The sequence below is a fragment of the Gouania willdenowi genome, chromosome 6 (genome assembly GCF_900634775.1).
Source record: "Gouania willdenowi chromosome 6, fGouWil2.1, whole genome shotgun sequence".
Lineage (NCBI taxonomy): Eukaryota > Metazoa > Chordata > Actinopteri > Blenniiformes > Gobiesocidae > Gouania > Gouania willdenowi.
Genome location: NC_041049.1, coordinates 14,921,422 through 14,944,209, shown reverse-complemented (window position 1 = coordinate 14,944,209; position 22,788 = coordinate 14,921,422). Strand labels below are relative to the sequence as shown.

Genomic DNA, 22,788 nt, shown 5'->3' with positions numbered 1-22,788 from the left:
TTCTTCTCATTGGCGGGAATGGGCTTCCATAATTTTGTTTTCAATAAAGAGAGAAAAAATAATATTAACAAAATAAAAAATATATCAATGTTTCTGTCGCCATCTCGTGGCGCTTTCCAGGCTCTCAGAACAAATGACGTCACTTCCTTTCTTCTTCCTGTTTATCATTTAGCAACACGTAGCGTTCGCGTTGTTGTTGCACTAGATGTAAGCAAACAACCGATTTGAACAGCAATTTGTGTTCAACAAGGTAAGAAACATTTCATTTTTGTATTTAAACTTCATACAAAAGCGTGTCCATTCAAAATTCGTACTTTGTACATTAGCAAAGGGCCACATCATAATGCTAATGTTAGCTTCAGCCATTGACTGCAGTGTCCGTAGCTCTTGTTGGGATTTATCTAACACATAGCGTCTTGTTATCCGGGTTCAGTTTGTGTTAATGGTTATTGTTGTTCAGACGATCAATGAGAGTTAAAGATCCACAACATTACGGAGCCTCGTCTTGTTTTCAATCACGTCCGTCAGCCACTTCTCTGTGAACCTGGTCCTCCCCGGTGTGTGCACCAGTCTGTTGGACTCCACTACGAAGTGCACCTCCACCGGTAGAGTTTGAGGCTTCACCGTGGAGACATCCACCGCAAAGTAAACGCTGGCTGTGCCGGGAATGGGCCTCCGTGCTGTAGGGGTGCTGAAGCGGGCCCTGTAAAGGTAGAAGGTCCGATGTTCCTCCTCTTCGGTTGAGTAGAGGAAGTCAATGCTGTAGCTCCAGTGGGGCTGGAGGTCCAACGTTTTAATGTATGACCTGATCTGGTTGATGCCCACATCCACTGTGAAGTCTTTACATGAGGCCCAGTCGATGCTGTGGTCAGTGGTTGTGTCCCCCTCCATCCCGAGGCGGTGTCTCTCCATTAGACTCTTTACCAGGTGATCTGGCTCTGTAGCATCACTCACAGTCTGCTGGTACATCTTCTTTAATGTCTGATTTATAGCCTGAAAACGGATGTTATCTGAAGCGTTTGCTTTGTCGTTCAAACAGTTGCTATAGTTACCAAAATGGAGGGGCAGAATAGAGCCACCTGTTGGCTGCTTTTTGTAAATGCAACTCTAGATGCATCAGTTACAGCTCTTTTTGTAACCATGACAATGAAAGAGGTACTCACTTGTTTTGGAAATGCCCCAATCACAGTGACTTTTTGGAAGGAAAAAAAAAATAATCGCAAATTCTGAATAGTTTTTCTCTAATGTATATTAATTTTTTTTTAGGTTTCGACAATGTTTGCAGTTCCAAAAAGCAAATGTCCATATTCATTAATGTAAATTTACTTAAAAAACGGCATTTAAATTATTTTTATTTGTTTCAACAATACACAGAATCCATTCGGCCTTCATTAAACCCCAAAGGTGTAAAAACGATTGACTATTATTTAACTGTTTCATCTGAAATATGTATTTCTTGATTCCTGTATTTTGTATTTCTAGCATTTTTCCCCTTTACTTCTTTTCTTTTTAATATATTTCTTTTTTTACTTCTATGGTTCTATTTATTGTTTGTTACTGAAATGAAAAGTGACATTTAAAAAAAAAAAAAAAGAAGTTTATTCTCAAGTGGGCCACATCAGTGCAATTAATTAGTTTTCTTTTTTCCTTTCGCTGTTATGGAATATTTTGGTCATAAAGTATTCCATTGATAATTCAATCAATTTAATGGAGAAATACATGAAACATACTTTACCTTCATTTAATCTTATTTTTAATATTCAGCATAAAATAAAATCGATCACCTAATACAAGGGGTGTATTAATCCATTGATCTGAATTGATACATCGATTGAATAAGCAAAGATCCAATTGAATCGATGGAAACTGAAACCATCGCTCAACATCGTCATTGTCAAATCATGTTCAATTAAAAGTCCGAAACATTTCAGCAATATAATGATCAAAATTGGTTGTTTTTTTTGGGTGAAATGTAACTGATTCTGTTAGTACAATGTTGTCTTAAATGGATTAAAGGCCCCTAAATCAAATCATATCAAACTTTGTGATATCGACAAATATTGTACAGAATCCATATCGTATCGTCAAGAAACTTGTGATTTACACCCATAAATAATACCAACCAATTTGTTTCTTTTGTAAGACTAATATACATATATTTATTACATAAAGTGAGAAAATCTAAACACACAGATTTCTCCCACTACTTGTGGTGTCAACCTAAAATTACCAATGCAGACATGGTATAGATAAAAAAAATACATGTTTTGTTTTTTAAGTATTATTTATTAAAATAAATATTTAAACAGTAAAATATCTTGAATCAAGGAAACAGATGAGATAATATTTTATAATCTTTTTACACGGCAGATTACAAAACAAAATGTTGACTTACAAATAAATAATTAATTCACACTCGGCCTTTGTTGGGTATAAAAGAGTTTTGGCCAAAATCTTTTTTACTGTGCTTTTGGTTGCATTTTGAAAATAATTTTTCCACTTTATTTTGTAGGAAACTGTGTAAGAAAAGCTAAAACATCACAGATTCAAAATGGAATTACTTTCACTTCAGCTCTTGACATAGAGCTTGCATTATGTTTGCACAACCCTTAACCTGTCAGTCCTTCTCTTGATGCCATCAGTCCTCTATTGGTGTCCCTTAATGAACTGAGAGACGAATGTCACGGCTTCGGACCACGCTCGACAGTGTCACCAGGGCAGTCGGCAGCACAGACCTAATCTCCAAGTTCTCTCGCCTCAAGCCTGGTGGTTACACGGCCGACGGCACCAATGCAGAAAAAACTCTGCTGAATGCTGCTAACAAGCTAACGTCCTCCAACACGACTGCTGTCTCATCGCCTGACACTAAGATGAAAGCAGGGGAAGAAAACGCAACAGAGGAAAAGTCAGATAAGCAGTGCCGAGATGGGACGGAAAAAACGTTTGTTATCCCAATGAAGCCCACGCCTACTTTAGCCTCAGCGGCCAATCAGTCTGCAGCAAGCTCTTCTCCTAACGTGGCCAAACAAACCATGCAGCTGTTCCAACCAGTGAATCTGTCCACCAGCATGGACGAGACGTACAAAACTCTGGCTCATCACATCAACACCTACTTTGGCACCAACACACAGGGAGAAGATGGAGAAAAAAACCAGCAGCAGCACAAAGATGCAGAAGAAGTTGTTTATGAACCTGAGAGAACCAAGGACCGAATCATCATCATGTCCCCGGTGTCAGAAGTGAAGATAGTGGAAAGTTCCGTATCCTCGTCATCTGTAGAAGAGCCCAGTGCTGCTATTGATGAGAAGTCCAGTCTGCCTTCAGCAGCTCCCCCCATCCCTGTGCCCACCACACATTCCAAAAAAGGCTTCACCCACTATCTGTCCTATCCTCGACCCAGTGTCCAGGCGTTCGTCGGTAGCTACATCGCACCTTTAGTCCCCAAATTCAGAGGAGAGAAAGAGAAAAGTGCAGCAGTGGCTGTGAGCGAGTCCATTGTGGAGAAGGAGAAGGCAGTGGAGAAAACCGACAATGAGGAGAAGGAAGCTGAGAACGTCCGAAAACTGCAAATGCAAAGAGAAAAGGTAGGAAAAAGAGAGAGTTTCTCATTGAATGCCTTTTTTTTTCACTTTGTATTTATTTATTTTAGTGGCCGGAGTTGTAAATACACCAGATTTAGCTAAATTATAATTTCAATCCATAGTCTCATGGTGCAGGGGGTAGAAGGATAGATGGCAAAAGTACTAGTCTTCAGTACTCAAGTAAAAGTACAAATACTTGAATAAAAAATGACTCTGGTAAAAGTATTGAAGTGCTCCCTTACTTAAATAAAAGTAAAGAAGTGCATGCTACTAAATGTACTTAAGTAAAAAGTAAAACGAAATGTCCCTTAAATAATAAGACAGGGTTTTTAAACCAGCAAATTCCATAACTTTTGTTTTTCTAGGAACTTGTAGAAAACTGGTACATGGAAATAAATTCAATCTGCTCCTATTAATGAACACCTGGAAAATGTAGCACTCCTTATAGATAACGTTTTTAAATTAAAATTTTCAAGAAAAAAAAAATCCAAATGCTAATTTTTAAAAACTTGACAATGATAACCATAAAATTAAGGGACCTGCCTTACAGAAAAAAGCTCAAACTACAAAAATGTTCTTTAGCTTCTAACTTTGCGGTTGTTGGTTTACGTTGTGACATCATCTTTGAAGGTTTTTAAAGCAATGAGCTCATTTTTTTAAATGTAAGGAGTAGAAAGTACAGATATTTGTTTAAAAAAGTAAGGAGTAAAAGTAAAAAGTTGCCAAAATAATAGATACTCAAGTAAAGTACAGATACCAGAAAAACTACTTAAGTGCATTAACAAGGAGCACAGTGTGGGATCTGCCTTTTTCTCCTCTTCTTACCTCGTGTTTTCCACTCTCATCAAAGATACGGGGCGTTGCCTTAGTAACGACCCACAGTTCTCTCCACTCCTGTCCTCCCACAGTTATATGTGATTGTCTTTTCATGTTTTTGGATGAAATGCTAATTTTCCTTTGTAGGAAGAATAAAGGATATCTCATCTCATATCTCAAGGTATTTGTACAGATACAAAATATGAAAGCCTAAACATACACAACTCCACAACAATACACAGTGACAATAGCTGTGTTTCCATTACAGATTTCCACAAAATAAATATGATTTTTTTAAAATGTTGACAAAGTGTAATTGCGCTTTGAACGTGTTTACATTGAACGTTGTTTTGGGAAGGAGCTTCGCAACTCCTGTAAAATCTCATCCCGTGAGACTTTGCCGATGGAAGATGAACCCTTCAAACCTCCTTATAACACTCCGTATTTCTTTGTTGTTTCATGTCTAATGTGGCAGTAATCATTTTAAAGAATAATGCTAAGAAATGTCCCGGTCTCCTGTTCTGTTTACACATATCGCGCCATGTTTTATCAGAGAGACGTGGTCATGTGACAAGGTACTTCACACTTTGTGACGTGTATTTGGAGAAAAAATGTTTCTATTGGTCTTTTGCGATACTTTTCAATATTGAAACATCTGAAATTCATCCTCATGAAAGCGTAAAAACTTTTTAGTGATATTTCAGTGTTTTTTTTCCAAATTCCGGTGTTTCCGTTACCAGTTGGCCTATGTAGAGTTTGTGCATTTCCAGGGGTGATGGAAACCCAGCTAGAGTTGTGAAAAATCCACACAGCAAACAATACATGAAAAAAATACAATCATCTTATTTTAATGCTCGATTAAAATGCCTAAGCCTGTTTACTACAATAATCACACAAGCACATACACACACTCACTTATACTAGTGCATGAAGAATAAATGATAAGAATACACATATCACAAGTTTGATTACTGATAAGCCATTTTTTAATCATTTTCTGTAATGAAACAAGCGTGGTGTACAGTATATTTACTGCACGTGTGTATGTCTTTGTGTTAAAGATAATAGCTCGAGTGAGTGTGGACAACAGGACCAGAGCTCTGGTCAAAGGCCTGCAGAGGGTCACTGACGTCAAACTGCTCACCACTCGGGTGGAGGAGCTCAGCTATCACTTCCTGGAGTTTCCTGAGACGAGAGGTGTAGCCATCAAGGTTTGTGCCAATGTATCATTTTTTTTTTTTTTTTACACAAAAACTTTTTATTTTCTTTTGGAGGATCAGTGGCGATACTCGAGGCTAATGACTTTGTGTGTGTTTTTGAACATTAGGAAGGTGTGTTGCCCTGCCTATTAAAACTGCGCCAAGCCAGGGATCTTCCTCTTCATGCGTCTGTGAGAGAAGCAATAGCCTCGGTGGGCTACACGGACCCCGTCAAAGGCAGAGGAATCAGGGTCCTGGCCATAGATGGAGGGGGCACAAGGTGTGGATCTATCACTGGACTTTAGTTCACTTTCAACTAACATGCACCTGTATGAACGCCAATTTAGTTTCAAAAATAGCCAAATTCTGTTTCAGGTTTTACCCATTCTTTCGACACATTATACTTTCGTTTCCTTTCATTTCATCGTCTTTTCCTCTTTAGACGAGTTTACTGTCTGTTAAATTTCCCAAAATCATAGCAAATATGCTAAATAGGGTTAATAGAGTCAACTTCTGTTATTTATTTTACATTTTATATGCTTCAAAGAATTTACATGAACAGGATAGTCACTGCTCGACACTCAGCCACTTGTTTAACGTAAAAAATACTAGGGATGTCCTGATACAACTTTTCCACTTCCGATACGATACCGATATTGCAGCCTTGCGTATTGTCCGATACCGATATCGGTCCGATGCGATATCAGCACAAATCATACATACTTATTTTGTAGTGTGGAATGTTAGAAAAGGCTTGATCAAGTGATGTTACTCAAACAGAGAACAATAGTCAGCAACAGTAGGTATGAGAAAAACTGACCCATTTATTATTAACCCATTGGTTACATACATGTTTTCCTTCAACATAATATCTACAGTATTATATAATTGAATAAATATAACATATATCAGAGAGTTTTAGATCCAGTCCGATAAAATCATATATATTATTTTTCTGGCTGAGATCGGACCGATAGCCGATATAAATATCGAATTGGGACACAACTAAAAAATACCATGGAAATGTGTGATATGGTCCCAAAACATTGTTTGTGAAATTTTTAATTACAGCCAAGCAGCGAATCATCCTCACGTTTTGCTGCCGTGTGATTTGGAGATGCTTCTGCCATTATGTACCATAATAATAATACATAATATGTAATACATAATACATTAACTGCTGAACCTGTTTTTTTCTCTTTGCTTTTTCAGATTTTAATGGTGGTTGTTATAATCTGAACTGCATTCATTTTTAATCACAGGATAACATGATCACTAGACAACTCTTAACACGTTACAAGATTATAGGTGGAATTGGACATATTGGTCCATTTTTTGTGCTTTTTAGACATTCAGTTATTGGTTTTCCAGTGGAAAAATGGCGTGTAAATGCGAGATATTGTCTCACAATGCATGTGAGGCATTTCCATGTCATGTTGGAGCCTGATTTTTAATGAAAAGAGGGAAAGAGAAAATATAGAAATGGTTCAGATTGATTTTTCTGTCATTGATTTTACAGTTTTAGAACATGAATTCCATTTTTTCCTCCGTTTTTTGCAATCACAGAAAATCGGAGGCTCAAGCAGAATAAAACCATCTGATCCATTCTATGTAACTAACTATCAAAGAAACAGGTTTTTATCTTGTATTCTCAAGTGCTGACATTGTTGCATTACAGGGGACTACTGGCTCTCCAGACTCTCCATAAGTTAGAGGGTCTGACGGGGAAACGGATCCACGAGCTCTTCGATTACATCTGTGGCGTCAGCACAGGTACACAGTGTTCATTATTGAATGTGTTTATCTGTTCGGCCAAATGGAGCTCCTATCTGAGAAGGTGTTTGAACATTTTTAATGTCATTGCTTCTTTTCAACAGGTGCCATCCTGGCCTTCATGCTGGGGATTTTTCAGATTCCATTAGAAGAGTGTGAGGAGATGTACAGGAAGCTGGGCACAGATGTGTTTAACCAGAATGTCATCGTGGGAACTGTGAAGATGGGATGGAGTCATGCGTTCTATGACAGCGAGATGTGGGAAAATATCCTCAAGTTAGTCAGAATTGTTTTTATTATCTACTTGACTTTTGTCATGTGTATGTGAATCCTATAACCAGGGTTGGGGTCAATTATAATTGTAATCACGTAACTGATTATCAATTACAATTATGGTGTAATTTTGAATTGTAATTGAGCTCAGATAATTAACTTTGTAATTGTAATTGCTGTGAAAATTCTATAAAAATTGTCAAATATATTGTAAAGCACAAGTGGGGAACCATGTTACGGTTCTACTGTATGTACAGTTCTACACATATGTAGGTAACTTTTATTAAAATGTGTTTCCTACCATGCTTTCCCACATTTTACCATTAAAAAAAAATAAATCTAGGGGTGGACTGACACAAAAAAGTCTCAGATGTCCACACCAAAGATAATTAATACCTAGATTTTTTTTATTAGGAAGCCTAACAATGTAACCAATAGATAGGAAAGAAATGAGATGATATATATTTATTTGTATTGTATTTTACAGCTGATTTAGGACCTGTTATCATAAGAGATGCTAAGAGAAAGCTAACACAAGAGGAAGGTTAGCTTTTATTATGTTATTTAATTCAGGCTCAGTAATTGTGATTGGCTTTCTAAGGATAAACAATAATTGAATTGTAATGGGAAAAACTGCTGGTCATTGTAATCATAATTGAATTGCAATTGAACATTGATAATTGAAAATGTATTTGTAACTGAAAACTAATTAACCCCAACCCTGCTTATAACATAATTCTAGATGTAATTGGATAATATTTTGTGCTATTTGTTTACTCTAGAGAACGATTGGGCGACGGGCTGATGATTGAGAGTGCAAGGGACCCCAACTGTCCTAAAGTCAGTAAAAATTTTCAGGATAATAGATACTTGTATTTATTTGATGATGTTTTTCTACACTAAGCTAAGCCATCAGTCTGATGAAACGCCTTGTTTTCTTGTGCTCTCCCACTAGGTGTCAGCAGTGAGCACCATTGTGAACAGAGGCCTGCCTCTGAAAGCCCACGTTTTCAGGAACTACAGACTCATGCCAGGAGTGAGGTCGCACTACCTCGGAGACTGCAAACACAAGATGTGGCAGGCCATCAGGGCCTCGTCTGCCGCCCCGGGATACTTCCAGGAATTTGCCCTGGGAAAAGACCTTCATCAGGTACAGCACAAAGCTGAGGGAAACGAGATTTAGATCAGTTTTCGATAAGAAAGACAAGTGTATAATCCTTCCCTACTTACACCTCTACAGACAGAGGTAGCACGCCTTAGTATGTATGTTTAGATTAGTTTCACTCTTCCAAGCCCGCATCATTTAAACAGCCCCTTAACTGGCTCATTGAATCTTCAGGTTGAAAAGATTAGGAGGGATGGAGGAAAAGTGAGTGGAAAGAGACTGAGGAGCCCAAAACATCAAAGTAGGGTGACCATATTTTGACTTTCAAAAAAAGAGGACACTTGGGCTGACCACGAAATACTCAAAGTACTCGACGTTTTCTTGAATCTACGTTGTAATGGCAAAATACAATATAGTAGATAAATAAGTCTTTGTTGTCCATGATGTTTAAAAATCAATTTCTCTTTTCTTAACAAAGACTTAAAAAATGACTGAAGTCGATCACCTTTATTATCCATTATTAATCTGTCTTTGAAAACTTTGAAACCCGGACATTTTGATGAGTTTGTAAAATCCGGCCAGATGGTGCGGACAAGACATGAAAAGAGGACATGTTCGAATACAACCTGACGTATGGTCACCGTAATCAAAGGCTTCGTCCTCCAGTTCGGCATGCTTTAGCCAATGGAAAAGAGTTTAGGAAAAAAAAATATATCCAGTCAAGTCATTAACTTTCATCACTTTCCAATGAGAGGACTGGTGACATGTAAAGAGGAATGTCAGTTATTATTAGTGCATGTCATTCGGTCTGTAACATCCAACTCAGTAAGACTTTGACTTCCATATGGTGAGAGATGTTTGGTAGTTGCTCAGATGTTCACATCTATCTTATTCAGACATCGAGCCAAGCTACAGTATATTTGGCTATGGAATACTATGTTCCTTTTTTTGCTAAATTTTTTTTAGATATAGTTGAGGTTTTGTTTATTCAGACAAGGTTTTTCAGGAAGTTTTTATCTCCCGACGTGTTCCGACTGTCAACTGCCAGTCTTCTTCAGAGGAGTTCTGCTGATCGCCTTTGATGGTTCCGTTGAAGTTTCACCTGACTTCCACGTAACAGTTCAAGTGACATTCATTTTGTCTTTTTGAACAGAATGTTATTTTGATGTTTCGTTTATTCAGACAAGGGTTTTCAGGAAATGTTTATATCCCGACATGTTTCGACTGTCATCTGCCAATTTCCTAAAAAAGAAGACAAAATGAATCTCGCTGGAACTATTACGTACATGGAAGTCAAGTGAAACTTCAAAGGAACCATCGAAGGTGATCAGCAGAACTCCTCTGACAACGACTGGCAGTTGACAGTCGAAACATGTCGAGAGATAAAAATTTCCTGAAAAACCTTGTCTGAATAAATAAAACCTCAACTTAACACACTGTCTTAATCTCGCTCGAACTATGTTTTTTAGGTATGAGCGCGTGACATTAAGCATTGCTCTCTAAGCACTTCACAATATTATTTTTAATCTCCATCGGGACAGACTGCAAGAGCAGCTTTTCAGTGTTTTTGGACAGTGAGATAAAAGCAAAGTTCCTGGAGAAAAGCCATGTAAGCCTGGGGGAGAACATGCAGTTACTTAATAGAACAATTTAGGCCACCAGATCACAATGTTTTTATTTTCTTCTATTTTTTTTAACCCACTTAAGCAGATCACTGAAATCTTTATCTTAATTACTGATAAAAATCACTAAGGCTCCTCCTCCTCAGCTCATTTATTTACTAAACCAACCCAACCTTTTTCTTACCAGAATACATTACAGAAGCGGCAATTTTAACTTTAGCTTTTAATCCTTTTTTTTTTTTTTACCACTGTTTGCATGATTTAATAGCCATTAATAGGGGATTACATAACTTGCTGTACATTTTTGTTTGCACCCTTCCTGTATGTTGTTTTCTACATTCCTCTTAGAGTTGCGTAGTGTCTCATCACCAGTTTGAGCTGCTGTGTCCACCCACCAGTCTCACTCCGACTCTAGTTTTTAGCAGGGGCAGCGATATTTCTCAGGAGAGCAATGCCATTGTACAAGATAGATGAGTTAAACATACGCAGGTGGTTTCTCATGTAAACAGTGGATGACACTTAAAAGAAGGTGGTCGAAAGGTTGCACCTAAGTTACTACTCATTTTATGGATGTAGTAGATGATGATGGGAATATGGGTAATGTTAAAGAATGATGGAGGTAAAGGCGTTTACTTGCTGTGTTGATCCTCAAAGAGAAGATGAGAAGAAAAGCCTTTTTTCATCTTTATTCTTTGGTTCTGATATTTTCTGTTGTGCTGTTCTCACAGCCTGAGTAGAATCATGTGCCACTGTCTCTGTTATGAATCCTCAATCACTCTGTAGATCAGGGGTCACCAACCTTTCTGAAACAGTTACTTCAAAGTTACTGAATAATCCGAAGGGCTACCAGTTTGATAGACACAGAAATACTATTACAATTTCCAAGTTTCACTTTAATTAGAGGGAAAAATAATGAAGAAAGACTTTGCATCTACTTAAAAAGTTAGAAAATACTAAAGTTTCAACATGCAACACTTTATTTCGCTTTAATTTATGTCATTGCTTCATTTTCAAATGACCACTTCTGAAACGTTTCGTTGGGAATCATCATGTTCCTATTTGAACAATTATGTAATTTTTTATAAAAGTCCACTCACCTGTTTTTTAAATTATTTTTATTTTTTAAAAAAAAACAACGTAAAAATCCAAACAGCTTTTCTGCAGCATCTTTAATGAAATAACACATTTGTCTCAATGTTTCAGTGAAAATAAACATTTAAAGATAGTTAATTTAATACAAGAACTTATTCAGCCCAGCAGTATTTACCTCTACTAAGGCTCTGACTACATCATTCATCTGAATTTATTTTTGTGAGTTTGAAGACTGGCAAGTAAATCATGTTTTTTAGATGGAGTTCAGGTTCTCACCAGGAATTTTTCACAGCATAGGGGGATCGCGCACATGAGTGAGCACCACTGGTGCAGAAAATTGTAGCATTTATAACTCTCTGAGGGCCAAATTAAGTGAAGTAAAGCTAAAGTAGGCTTTTTCTGGTGTTTTTGTTATCGTTGTTCCAGCCTTACTTTAAAGCTAAAAGTTATTTGTTGAATTAGTGAAGGGTCATGGTGAATGTAGTTAGAGAGTTACTCATGCTTGGTATACAGTAGATCCTCCACTAATAAATACTCACACACTGTAGAGACAAGAAATAACATTTGATTCAAAAGACTGATTCCAAGATGCACTTTTAAAATTTAAATGAGGTATTATGTACGACCTGCAGCAATATTGGTACGCGTGTGCGCACACATACACACACACAACCAGACAGTGTTCACATCTGTGCGCGCGCATGTAGAATGATCCGTTGTGAGTTATAAACATAATAGGCAGCTTCATGTGTCGATACACGCTACGTCCTGGTTGAGGCACTGTTTATATTGGACGGTGATTACGATTAACAAGTGAAGGATGCACACAGGCAGCATCGGGGGCAGCTAAGTAGTGGCAAGGGTCCTCTCTTAAAGACTGGAGCATCCGAGCAAATCGCTTCAGTGCGGCTGATGTATGTGTTTCTGAGTTATGCAGATTAAAAATAGAGTTATAACAACCTGTGCATGCCTGGAAATCCCTTTTTTGTCCAAGTGTGCAACAATTATTACGACGGTACTGATTCAAAAAGGAAAAAACAACAGAAAATCCCCCCACGTTGCTGAAAACTGAACGTAGGGCGTGACTTTACTCGGTCGGGGAGCAAAATTACAACGTCGGGGGCCCATAAGCTCACCAGCCCTGGAGAGAACCTGGAGTTAACTGGTGACTAGTGCTGCTGTTAGAACAGGCCTGAGTGCACCTCAAATGGTCCAGGTGGGCTCCGTGTTGAGGACCCTTGCTTTCGAGTAAAAGAAATGGCAAGGGAATTCACGGAAATCATGAATGATGCATTAAATCAGTGAAAAGGGACTTGGCAGCAGCGTACGTGGATCTCAACAGGTTTTCACTCATCATGTGGGTCATTTGAGGCTTTCAAACGTTGAGAAAGATCTGTTTTTTTGTTCACTTTGGGATAAGCAAGGTTGTTTGCCAGAGTATAGCACATCTTTGGCTGATGAGATGTGATCCCAAAGCTGTGTACGGTAGTTCTGGGGCTGCCTGCCCACTTCACCCCGTGTCATACCTGTCAAGTTTTGGATTTGAAAATAAGGGAAATTAAGCTCCAGTATCCCTTATATTTTAAGATTGGTGTACAAGAAATCTAAAATACCCACTTATCAACCACTTACTAAATACAATTATGTGGTCGACCTTTATTAACACTGAAATGCTGTGAACATTCCTACTGGGGCTGGGCAATATGGACCAAAACTCATATCTCAATATATTTTCTCAAAATGGTGATATACGATATAAATCCAGATAATTTTATCAAATAAAGTCTGACCAGAAAAACAATTCTGGGTTCAAATTGCTGATGCAAAATGCCACACAGGGACATTTATTAGCAAACAGATGCACAATATGTGTCAGAAACTGAGCTTTACATGATGTTCTGAGAAGTAAAAGCAGCGACTCCTAAAACTAGTATTTTGATACATAATAAGCTATTTTATATATATATATATATATATATATATGAAATATAGTTTTCTATATGGCCAAACTAGAAAACTCGATACATCTTGAATCTCGATATATCGCCCAGCCCTAATTCCTAAATTATAAAACAGCCTAAATAAAAATATAAATGTGTATATGAAGCACGTGTTTATTTAATATACTTACAGTTTATATACAAGTCAACACATTGCTTGTCTTTAAATTAGAGATTAACATTTTATTTTCATTACATATTTTCTTATAATTTTTCATGCTCACTCATGTGGTTCTCTGGTATTCACTAATGACTTATTCGACACATTTGTTGTAGACTTAACATTATTTAACACTTTATAAAGTGGTGTATATTTGTAAAGCTTGTGATTGGCTGATTTTTTTATGGTGACTTACGTTGTTCCCTCCCCCGTGGTAGACGTTAAAATCTCAGTTATTAATCTAACAGAACGTGTAACTGTGTCCCATCCTGCTGCTCTTTAGGAAGGTAAACTCTGTGTCTCATTTTACAACGTATTTACACCAGTTCTTCGTTTTTTTTTTCACCGGAACGTCTTCATTCATCATCTCTCTTCTAAGTTGTTTTTAGGTTTTTTGCCGCTGTCAGCACTAATCTCGCGAGAACTGCCACCAAGACAGGCCATTTGAGGTGGCAGTTCTCGCGAGGCGAGTGACGCCGTTCAGTTCAGTAAGGCATCTTTGAATTATTATTACATTAAAATACGGGATATTTACGGGAAAATAATAATACGAGAAGATGGTGGGAAAGAGGGGTAAAATACGGGAGTTTCCCGGCCAAAACGGGATACTTGACAGGTATGGACAGGTATGCCCTGTGTAGCCCCCATCAGGCTGTGACAACTAACGCATTTTAAAGAGCACTCGCACATTTTGGATAACCCTCCTCTGAAAAAGAAGAGGCCAAAACAGTTCTGATGTTCTGTTTTGCGACTCTGCAGGATGGTGGACTCCTCATCAACAATCCCACAGCGTTGGCTATTCATGAGTGCAAGTGTCTGTGGCCCAACACGCCTCTGCAGTGCGTGTTGTCTCTGGGAACCGGGCGCTACGAGACGACGGGAAAGAACAACGTGGCGTACACGAGCCTAAAGACCAAGCTCACCAACGTCATCAGCAGTGCCACTGATACTGAGGGTAAGAGCACACACAATAATGGGATTACTGGTGTTTACAGTAGGGCTGGGACTTTATCGCGGTAATTGCGATTTATTAATTACAGAAAAATAACACTAAAAGAAATAACGCAGTTAATGTCTTTTTTTTTTTTTTGCACTCCAAACAGTGTGGAACTTTTCTCATTTCACGAGTTCCCGGTGTACCCATAATACTGATGCACAGACCAGGGTTGATGTCAATTATAATTGTAATTATCATTGAAAAAAATATATTGCTGTTGTAATCGAAATTTAAGTTCAGGTATTTCCCTTTGTAATTGTAAATGATGGAAATTATCTAGGTTTTGTCAATTAATTAAATGCGAACCAGTATAACCATGGTACAGTTTTATGGTTTACACATACATCATTAACAATTATTAAAATCTATTTCAGCATTCACATTCCGCTGTATTTGAGACTCATCCCAAGGGTTACCTGTCATATTGATGTGTATTTTAGTCAATCTCCAAATAATAGAAAATACAAATGAAATAAAACATCAGGACTTATTTATTTTGGCTCTGCTCACTGTCCGTGCTAGCTGCTACATGTTTAGCATTGAGGTTGTAGCGGAGGCTGCAAAGCTCCGGTGTTCGGAAAACTCTTTTTGCACACAGCTGGACTTGTGTTTTCTATCTGCTATTTTTAAAAGCCAAAATTAACACAAACGAAGCTGAAAAGCTCGGTCGTCTCCCATTTTGTTTTGTAGTCTGTGCATCAGTATTATGAGTATACCGGGAACTCTTGAAATGAGAAAGGTTCCACGCTGTTTGGAGTGCTAAAAAAATGATTAAAGGCGTTGTTTTTTTAGCACGCTATTTTTTCTTGTAATTATTCGCAATTAACTCGTTGAAGTGGCAGACCTAGTTATTTGGTTTTCTTTCTATTTTTTCTCCCAATATCTGATATTATCATGAATTTGGGTTGAGTATCCCTTTGAAAGTCTGAAAAGTCTCTGTGTAATCTAATGGCAGAGGTGCACACCATGCTGGATGCCCTCCTGCCACCTGACACCTACTTCCGCTTCAACCCGTTAATGAGCGAGGACGTGCCGATGAACGAGAGCCGCAGAGAGAAGCTAAATTTCCTGATCAGCGAGGGAGAGCGCTACCTGGAACTCAATGAGGTGAAGCTAAAGAAGGCGGCGAGCGTGCTGGGCCAGGAGAAGGGAGCCATCCAGAGACTGGCTGAGTGGGCCAAGCTGAAAGCAGACATGTACGAGGGCCTTCCCTTTGGGTCCAAACTCTAAGTGTTAGACCACACCACTAGCATGAGAGCACTGATGTGCTTTTAAAGGTGTGCACATTGAAACGTTTTAGGCCTCAGATTAATGCCTCACCTTACATGATAACACTATCTGTATTACAATACAAAAGGGTTTTAAATAATATAGTCTATCAATGATAATGTATGATAATTATTATAAAAAAATTTTTAGATGGAGTGTGCCTGAAATTAAGTAAAGAGATTCATCATTTTGAAAAGTTTTCAGCACGTTTTGACTGAAATTGTTGATTTGTGGAACATTCAAAGAAGAAATCGTGTTTGATTGATGAAAAAATCAACAACATGATTTTTTACAGGAAGCTTCTTTTTTCCTACTACTTGAATAAGTTGAACTGTAAGTATGACATGATTGCGCAGTGAGAACACAAACATGACTGCCTCACTGGAAAGAAGAGCTCGTGCACTTTTTTTAGAGCCACTGTTTATAAATGTAAGTAATGATTTCAATAATTATGCATTTTCCTGAGTTTTCTTGCTTGGCTTTAAAGGGATCCTCCACCTTTTATTTATTTTAATTTTATTTAACAAATGTGGACCCAAATATTCCAGTTGTTCTGATTAGAAGATGTGCTGTGAAAATGTCCTACATGGAGCAATAATCATTTTATTGCCTTTTAAAGATGGGCATTATGTACAGTTAGAGACATCATCAACCCATAATGCTTTGCCATCCCAACTGTAAAAAAGGCTCATCTTTAAAAGGCAATACATTTACTATTACTCTTCTTTCCACAGCACAGTTCTTTTAATACAAACAAATGGAACAATTTTGGTGAAATTTGTAAAAACAATGGAGGATGCCTTTAACAAAAAAAAAAAAAAAATCCCTTACCGCAGCATGGAAATCAGTTCTAATACTTACACTTAAGTAGCAGAATGTGATGTGATGTGCCACGTAATACAAAAATGTAGTGAATATTTAATATTTGCATCCGAGTGTAAAATGCCAACATTTTGTGAAAAATTCCTGGCCAATCCTAACTTTCCCAGATGAGGAAACCTCAATGGAATAACATGATATTCTTAGATTGTGACAATCTTGATTCCTCCCTTCTTTGTGGCTTATTGAACTGCTTAAATCTATGAAATCTCGTGAAAAAAATAAAACACGATTGTTAAAAACTCATCATAACCTCACTTGTGTATATTTACAGGATATCTTCTTTTTTAATCAGTCTAACTTTGTACTTGTACATTCTCCCCCTTCATTGCATTTATTCATCACATTCCAAATGCATGACATTAAATTACTTCAATGTATTATATGAAAAGGAAGAACCTATACCAACACATCGATGCCACAGAGGATAATGTGTCACAAACTTTACTGTAGCTTTCCGACTGTTAGAGTTTTAAATGACAGGATTTGTGGATCGATGAGCCAATCACATTTGAGTTTTAGTGTGTTTTCAAGGTGTGATGAATGGATAACGGTGGATCAGTGGTTAGCATGTCCGCCTCACAGCAAGAAGGTCCTGGGTTCAAGCCCTGGGTCCTTTCTGTGTGGAGTTTGCATGTTCTCCCCGTGCTGCATGGGTTTCCTCCGGGTACTCCGGCTTCCTCCCACAATCCAAAAACATGACTGTCAGGTTGATTGGAGTCTCTAAATTGCCCATATGAGTGAGTGAGTGGTCTGTGTTGCCCTGTGATGGACTGGCCCCCGCCCAGCGCCCTATGAGAGCCGGAGATTGGCACCAGCAGACCCCCGCGACCCTGATAAAAAAAAAAAAAACGGGAATAAGTGGGTAGATGGATGGATGTATGAATGGATAAGCACTGAAGGAGTCCTTTCTTTAGGTGTCGATCACATGTAAGAGATGCCACTGAAAACTAGAGGTCGACCGATACGGGATTTTCAAAGGCCGATGGCCGATATCTAAAGCCGATTTTGGAAGCTGATATTTGAGGCCGATATATTGAAACACTCATGATGTAAATGTATATATTTGAAATTGAATTAAATACACCAATAGAACTCTTAACATGTATTGAACTTTATATATACCCGTACACAACCAAGTAAAACAAAAAGTACAGGACGGGTAAGTAGCAGTAAAGCACAACAATGTGCAAGTAGTCAGTTTAAACTAAATACCTGTTTTAGATAGAACCACTCACTCCTTCCCTCTGTTCACAGCCACTACCATTATACCTAAGCTTCACACTTGTCACCATATGCACAACTACAACATCACATCTCACTCTCACTTTAAAATAATCAACTCTTCCTCACCCTTTCCATTTCCTACCTTGAGTCTCTCCTCCCTGTTCCCTTCCCCCTCACCTAGGTGTAACACTGCCCTCTCTTTTTATATTCTCCCTATAATAAAGAGTTTTTATCCTTTCTTAGAGAGGACTGGAGGTGGTAATATATATATATATGTATATATATATATATATGTATATATATATGACGTGCTTGCAGCAGGACTCTGTGCAGATGGGCATCATGCCTTGTAGTGACTTTCAACAACACGGGGAAATGTAAATTTAACAAAAATTGCCTGTCCAATGAAGATTTTTTTTATATATTTTTATTTTAGTTCATTTTATTTTTGTGTGTGTATTTTACTGTCATTTTGTGTATTTTTGTGTGTTTACTTTGGGGGCTGCCAGTTGCATGTCTGAACTAGACACTGGAAAAAATGGACCCTAACCCAATGTAATTTTTTTTTTTTTTTCACCCCAATTGCGTTTTCTCCGAAGTTGGTCCTAAATTTAATTTCAAATGTCATTTAAAAGTCTTGAATTTAATTTGACTGAAGCCGTAGGAACCCTGTACAGTTTTAGAGCCTGGGTTCCGCCAACTTGATTGATGATGTCACACGGCCCCACTGCCTGTAAACATCCCATTGTTTTCTATTGGAGTGAAGCGTTGAGCCTGCTTTTTAGATCATTTAGCAGCTTTTTCAGTCAAAATGCCAATTTGTGCTGCTTTTCCTATACATTGTGTACCCCTAGGGGTACACGTACCCCCATTTGAGAAACACCGCTCTAAATAATCAGGAAAAGTTAAAGACGATGATATGAACCTCTTTTGTTTACCAAAGGAGAATAAAAACAGATATGACCCGAAACAAATATCTGTGACCACAGAGGGCCCCAGTTGCACCTCTGCAGTTTGGATTCAAAGGTTTGTGTGTGAAAGAAATGACCACATTTGAAAGTGCTCCAAAAGATTGATGAAGCAACATTACGCCACATTAAGTGTATGATTTTATTCTTTTAATTTCTATTTGATTCCTATGGAAAGCTCCACATTCAATAGAAGACTTGAAGTTGTAAATTCAAAGAAACAAATACAAAGTGGTTTGGTTCAGTTTTGGTTACTTTTTAAAAAAAATGTGTAACTCCAGTGAGAGTCACATTACATCATACATTACACTGTCAGTCCGTTTGGAGACTAATGCTAAGGGCAATCTGAACAGATAAATGAGGTGATATGGATGTGACCATCCTCCCGATGCCTGTTTATCTGAGCAGGATCTATCAGGTCCAGAGGTGAACGCACTATTTACATCACCCTATGCATATACTGTAGATGCCATGCACTATAAGCTGTGTGAGTAAGTGTCTCTTATGTTCCCATAGCAACAGTCATCATTCTCCCTTTATTTGCAATTATTTTAATGTAAGTAAGCCCATGTTGGCCTATAATCATCTTGATCAGGTGGAACAATGTTGTATAATCAACCTGCTTTGTTTAGTTTTAAACAATTGAAACTGGGATGTGAATAAAAAAATAGCGATGCTGGTTTTTCCCAGTTTTAGTTCTTGCAGGATGTGCCGTCAACTGCACATAAAAGGGTGTTTAAAGGTAATTTATAGCATCTCATTTGTTTTATAATGCAAAGCAGGAGCTCTGTTCCAACGACTTATATTTATATGCAAACGTGATGAAAAAAAAATCACGGATTGCATTTGTTGTGATGCTGGATTCCATCACAGCATCACAACAAAAAGGTTTTTGGTTTGATTTTCAGTGGCCCTGGGCTTTCTGACGGTGGGATTGCATATTTTCCAAACATGTATGATACATTGACTCTATAAATCGAGGCCACGAGGGCCAAATGTGGCCCTTTAAAGCATTCATATTGGCCTACAAAAGAAAGTAAAAATGAGAGAGAAAGCATTCATCACTGTCTAAATGACCAAGTAATTTAGTTGTACATTTCTTAGTTCAGCCAAGTTAATAACTTCATTAAGAGGTCGCTAAATGCTTGTTTATGTGCACCTTGTTGGTTTAGTTCTTTCTTACTACGAACTCTATTTTTTGTTAAGCGCTTTGAGATGAATTTGTTGTAATTTGCATTATATAAATAAAGTTGAATTAAAACTCCAGAATATTTGCAGGAGCTCGCTATTTTCTCATGTGTATAGCATGTCTAAAATTGTCAAAAGAACTCTAAATTTATCTAAAATTCTGCATTATCTCACAAACAGTCCCCCCAAAAATTGCCTTATTTTACATTAGAAAAATGTCACTAAATCAATAAATATTCAAGTGGAGATGTTGAGTTATGATCATTTGAATATGTTCATATGAACTCATAAGGATACATCAAAGCAGTCAGTAGATGCCTCTGAGGAAGACTGACAGTTGGCAGTCGAACCATGTCAGGAGATCAAAGTAAATTTCCTGAAAAGAAAGACGTCTGAATAAAAGAAACCTGAACATATTATTCAAAAAGAAGACAAAAGGAACTCTCTGGAATCATTGTCTCGCTTTAGGAGATCAAAGTACATTTCCTGAAAAAAAAAAGTTGAATAAATAAAACCGTAATTTTTCATTATTAAATCTTTCAAATACTTAAAATTGTAGGTGTAACTGTAAAATAGTGTGTTCACTTTGAACAGGAGGGGTAATGCCAGGGTAAATTTAAACAGCTTTCACAATATCAGTGAACTTCAAATTTAGATGATCTTCCATATTCTGTGTAGAACAGGTAACATGAAGATGGGATCAGGCCTGGAAACATTATATTAAGCAATTTCACAAAATGAGTAAATGCTTCACTGGTTAAAACAGACATCAGGACATCATCATCAAAAAGCGCTCGTCACCAGATGTCGCTGTTGTGCAGAGGAGAATCATTCTCATCTGTGTTAGACACATTTATGTTGTTCAGCAAAACTTAAAGATTTCATTTGCAGAGGTCGGGGTCTCCTGTTTCTTGTATTGTAGCCTGTGCATCAGTGTTGTGGGTAAACTGGGAACAGGGCCGGCCCATGGCATAGGCAGCGTAGGCAAATGCTGGGGGCGCCGGCCATCATAGGGGGCGCAATTGTATTTTTTTATATTAATTAAACAATCAAAGCGCTGACATTATTAGCAAACTAAACTTGGTAGTATTATTAATAATTAGTCTAGTTTTAATGAATATAAATTTAAAAAAATAGCTCGGACCAGTTGTTTACTGTTTACATGGCGTCATGTCTAAACAACCTAACTAATGATGTGGTGCCCAGGGAAGAAAAACATGGAAAGAAGAGGAGGAAAATGTGGAAAAGCCAAAGGTTATCCAGTGTTTGAAGATCCATGACATTTTATTAATCCATGATAGTCAAACAAGCTAGCAGAGCAACCATGCTAAAGTATGTTAGCAGCTAGTGATAAACAGAAACCGATGAAATACTAGCTTAACAAAAACATTGATTGCATGGCAACAGCAGTCTATTCATTTATTACATTGTTATTTATTACTATGTATTATTATGTACATGTAAGGAGTGACATCACAGTTTGTGTTTTATACAGGGGGTCTTGTTTATTTAATCTATATATATATGTGTGTGTGTGTGTGTGTGTGTATAAATGACAACATGATCTATAGATAGGTAAACATTTTACAGATGCATAAATTAAGAAGAAAGTTAATATTTCTAATTTAGCTATAAAACTACAGTATATTGTACATGTAAACTTTTGTTTTATTAGTATTCTGTCAATCCACTTCATAAATAATAAATAACTTTCATCCACTTTTATCTGCTTTGTGCTACATCTTAAATTTGTACAGCTTTTTTCTATTTATAAATATCTAAAAATGTATCAATTTCTAATCACATCATGTATATCCTATGATTTGGTTTGATTGATTGACTAGTTAGTGGGTTCACGTTTTGTTTTTCCTCCTTCAGAGTCACTGAAGAAATGTGATGATGTCATCAATGACTTGGAAGGGGTTTTTCAGCAAGACATTTTGCACAAAAAAATGGTTGCAACATGCAGCTTGTGTATATGACGCCTACACCCACTATGGCTTTATAGAGATAAAATGCAGCACATTAAATCCTCTCAAATCTTGATGTATTTAATTTTTTGGTAACAGCATTGGGTTGAGTAACCAATGAATAAACAGTGCTGGAACCATTGAACTCAACCTGAGCTTTCATGTAAATAATGCCACAGAGACAAATAAATGTTGATCTGATTTTTTTTTTTAAAATTTTAAACCAAATGTATCAATTCATGATTTTCCTACATTACATAGCTTTCACTGGGATGAGGCACAGCAGTGTGGTGTTTGACAATTCACATTCCAGGTCGGAAAGCCAAAGATTGATTATAACCAGAGGTGGACTGGCCGGGCCGGTCTGCTAAGTATTTTTTTTTGATGAGTGAGAGGAGGCAGACATGGGAACAGGTGGCCCATAAATGGTCCAAAAGTGGCAAAAACATGGCAAGACAAATGTGTAAAGTGACTAAAATGGGCCAAAAGCAGTCAAGAGTGGCCAAAAAATGGGCAATGAAGAGGAACCTGGTGGTATGTGAAGTTCAAAGGTAGCTTAAATGGGCAAAATGTGGCAAACAAGAGTGAAAAAAGGGCAAAAATGTGGAACGAAAAGAGGCAAAATGTAGGGGGAAAAGGAATCAAGTGATATTTATAGCCTTTTTGAAT

General features: G+C 37.5%; 1 protein-coding gene across 2 annotated transcripts; it reads left to right on the top strand.

Annotated features, from left to right (window-relative positions):
* The first annotated feature begins 137 nt into the window (after positions 1-137).
* Positions 138-17,012, top strand: pnpla8 (patatin-like phospholipase domain containing 8). 2 transcript variants are annotated; one of them, XM_028451174.1, is made up of 10 exons: positions 138-250; positions 2,513-3,584; positions 5,459-5,608; positions 5,725-5,876; positions 7,275-7,369; positions 7,474-7,645; positions 8,425-8,482; positions 8,598-8,792; positions 14,381-14,576; positions 15,574-17,012. In XM_028451174.1, exons 2-10 carry the CDS (start codon positions 2,679-2,681, stop codon positions 15,846-15,848), a joined length of 2,199 nt encoding a protein of 732 aa, XP_028306975.1. In that variant the 5' UTR covers positions 138-250; positions 2,513-2,678; the 3' UTR covers positions 15,849-17,012. The 2 variants fall into 2 exon arrangements, with proteins under 2 accessions (XP_028306975.1, XP_028306976.1); XM_028451175.1 differs by having other exon boundaries at positions 160-250; positions 2,643-3,584.
* Positions 17,013-22,788: the final 5,776 nt, after the last annotated feature.

Excerpts from the sequence above, each read along its gene's own strand:
- pnpla8 (XM_028451174.1), top strand. The coding sequence starts at position 2,679 with ATGTCACGGCTTCGGACCACGCTCGACAGTGTCACCAGGGCAGTCGGC. Across the intron at positions 3,585-5,458 it reads TGCAAATGCAAAGAGAAAAG|ATAATAGCTCGAGTGAGTGT; the intron begins GTAGGAAAAAGA and ends TTTGTGTTAAAG. Across the intron at positions 7,370-7,473 it reads CATCTGTGGCGTCAGCACAG|GTGCCATCCTGGCCTTCATG; the intron begins GTACACAGTGTT and ends TCTTTTCAACAG.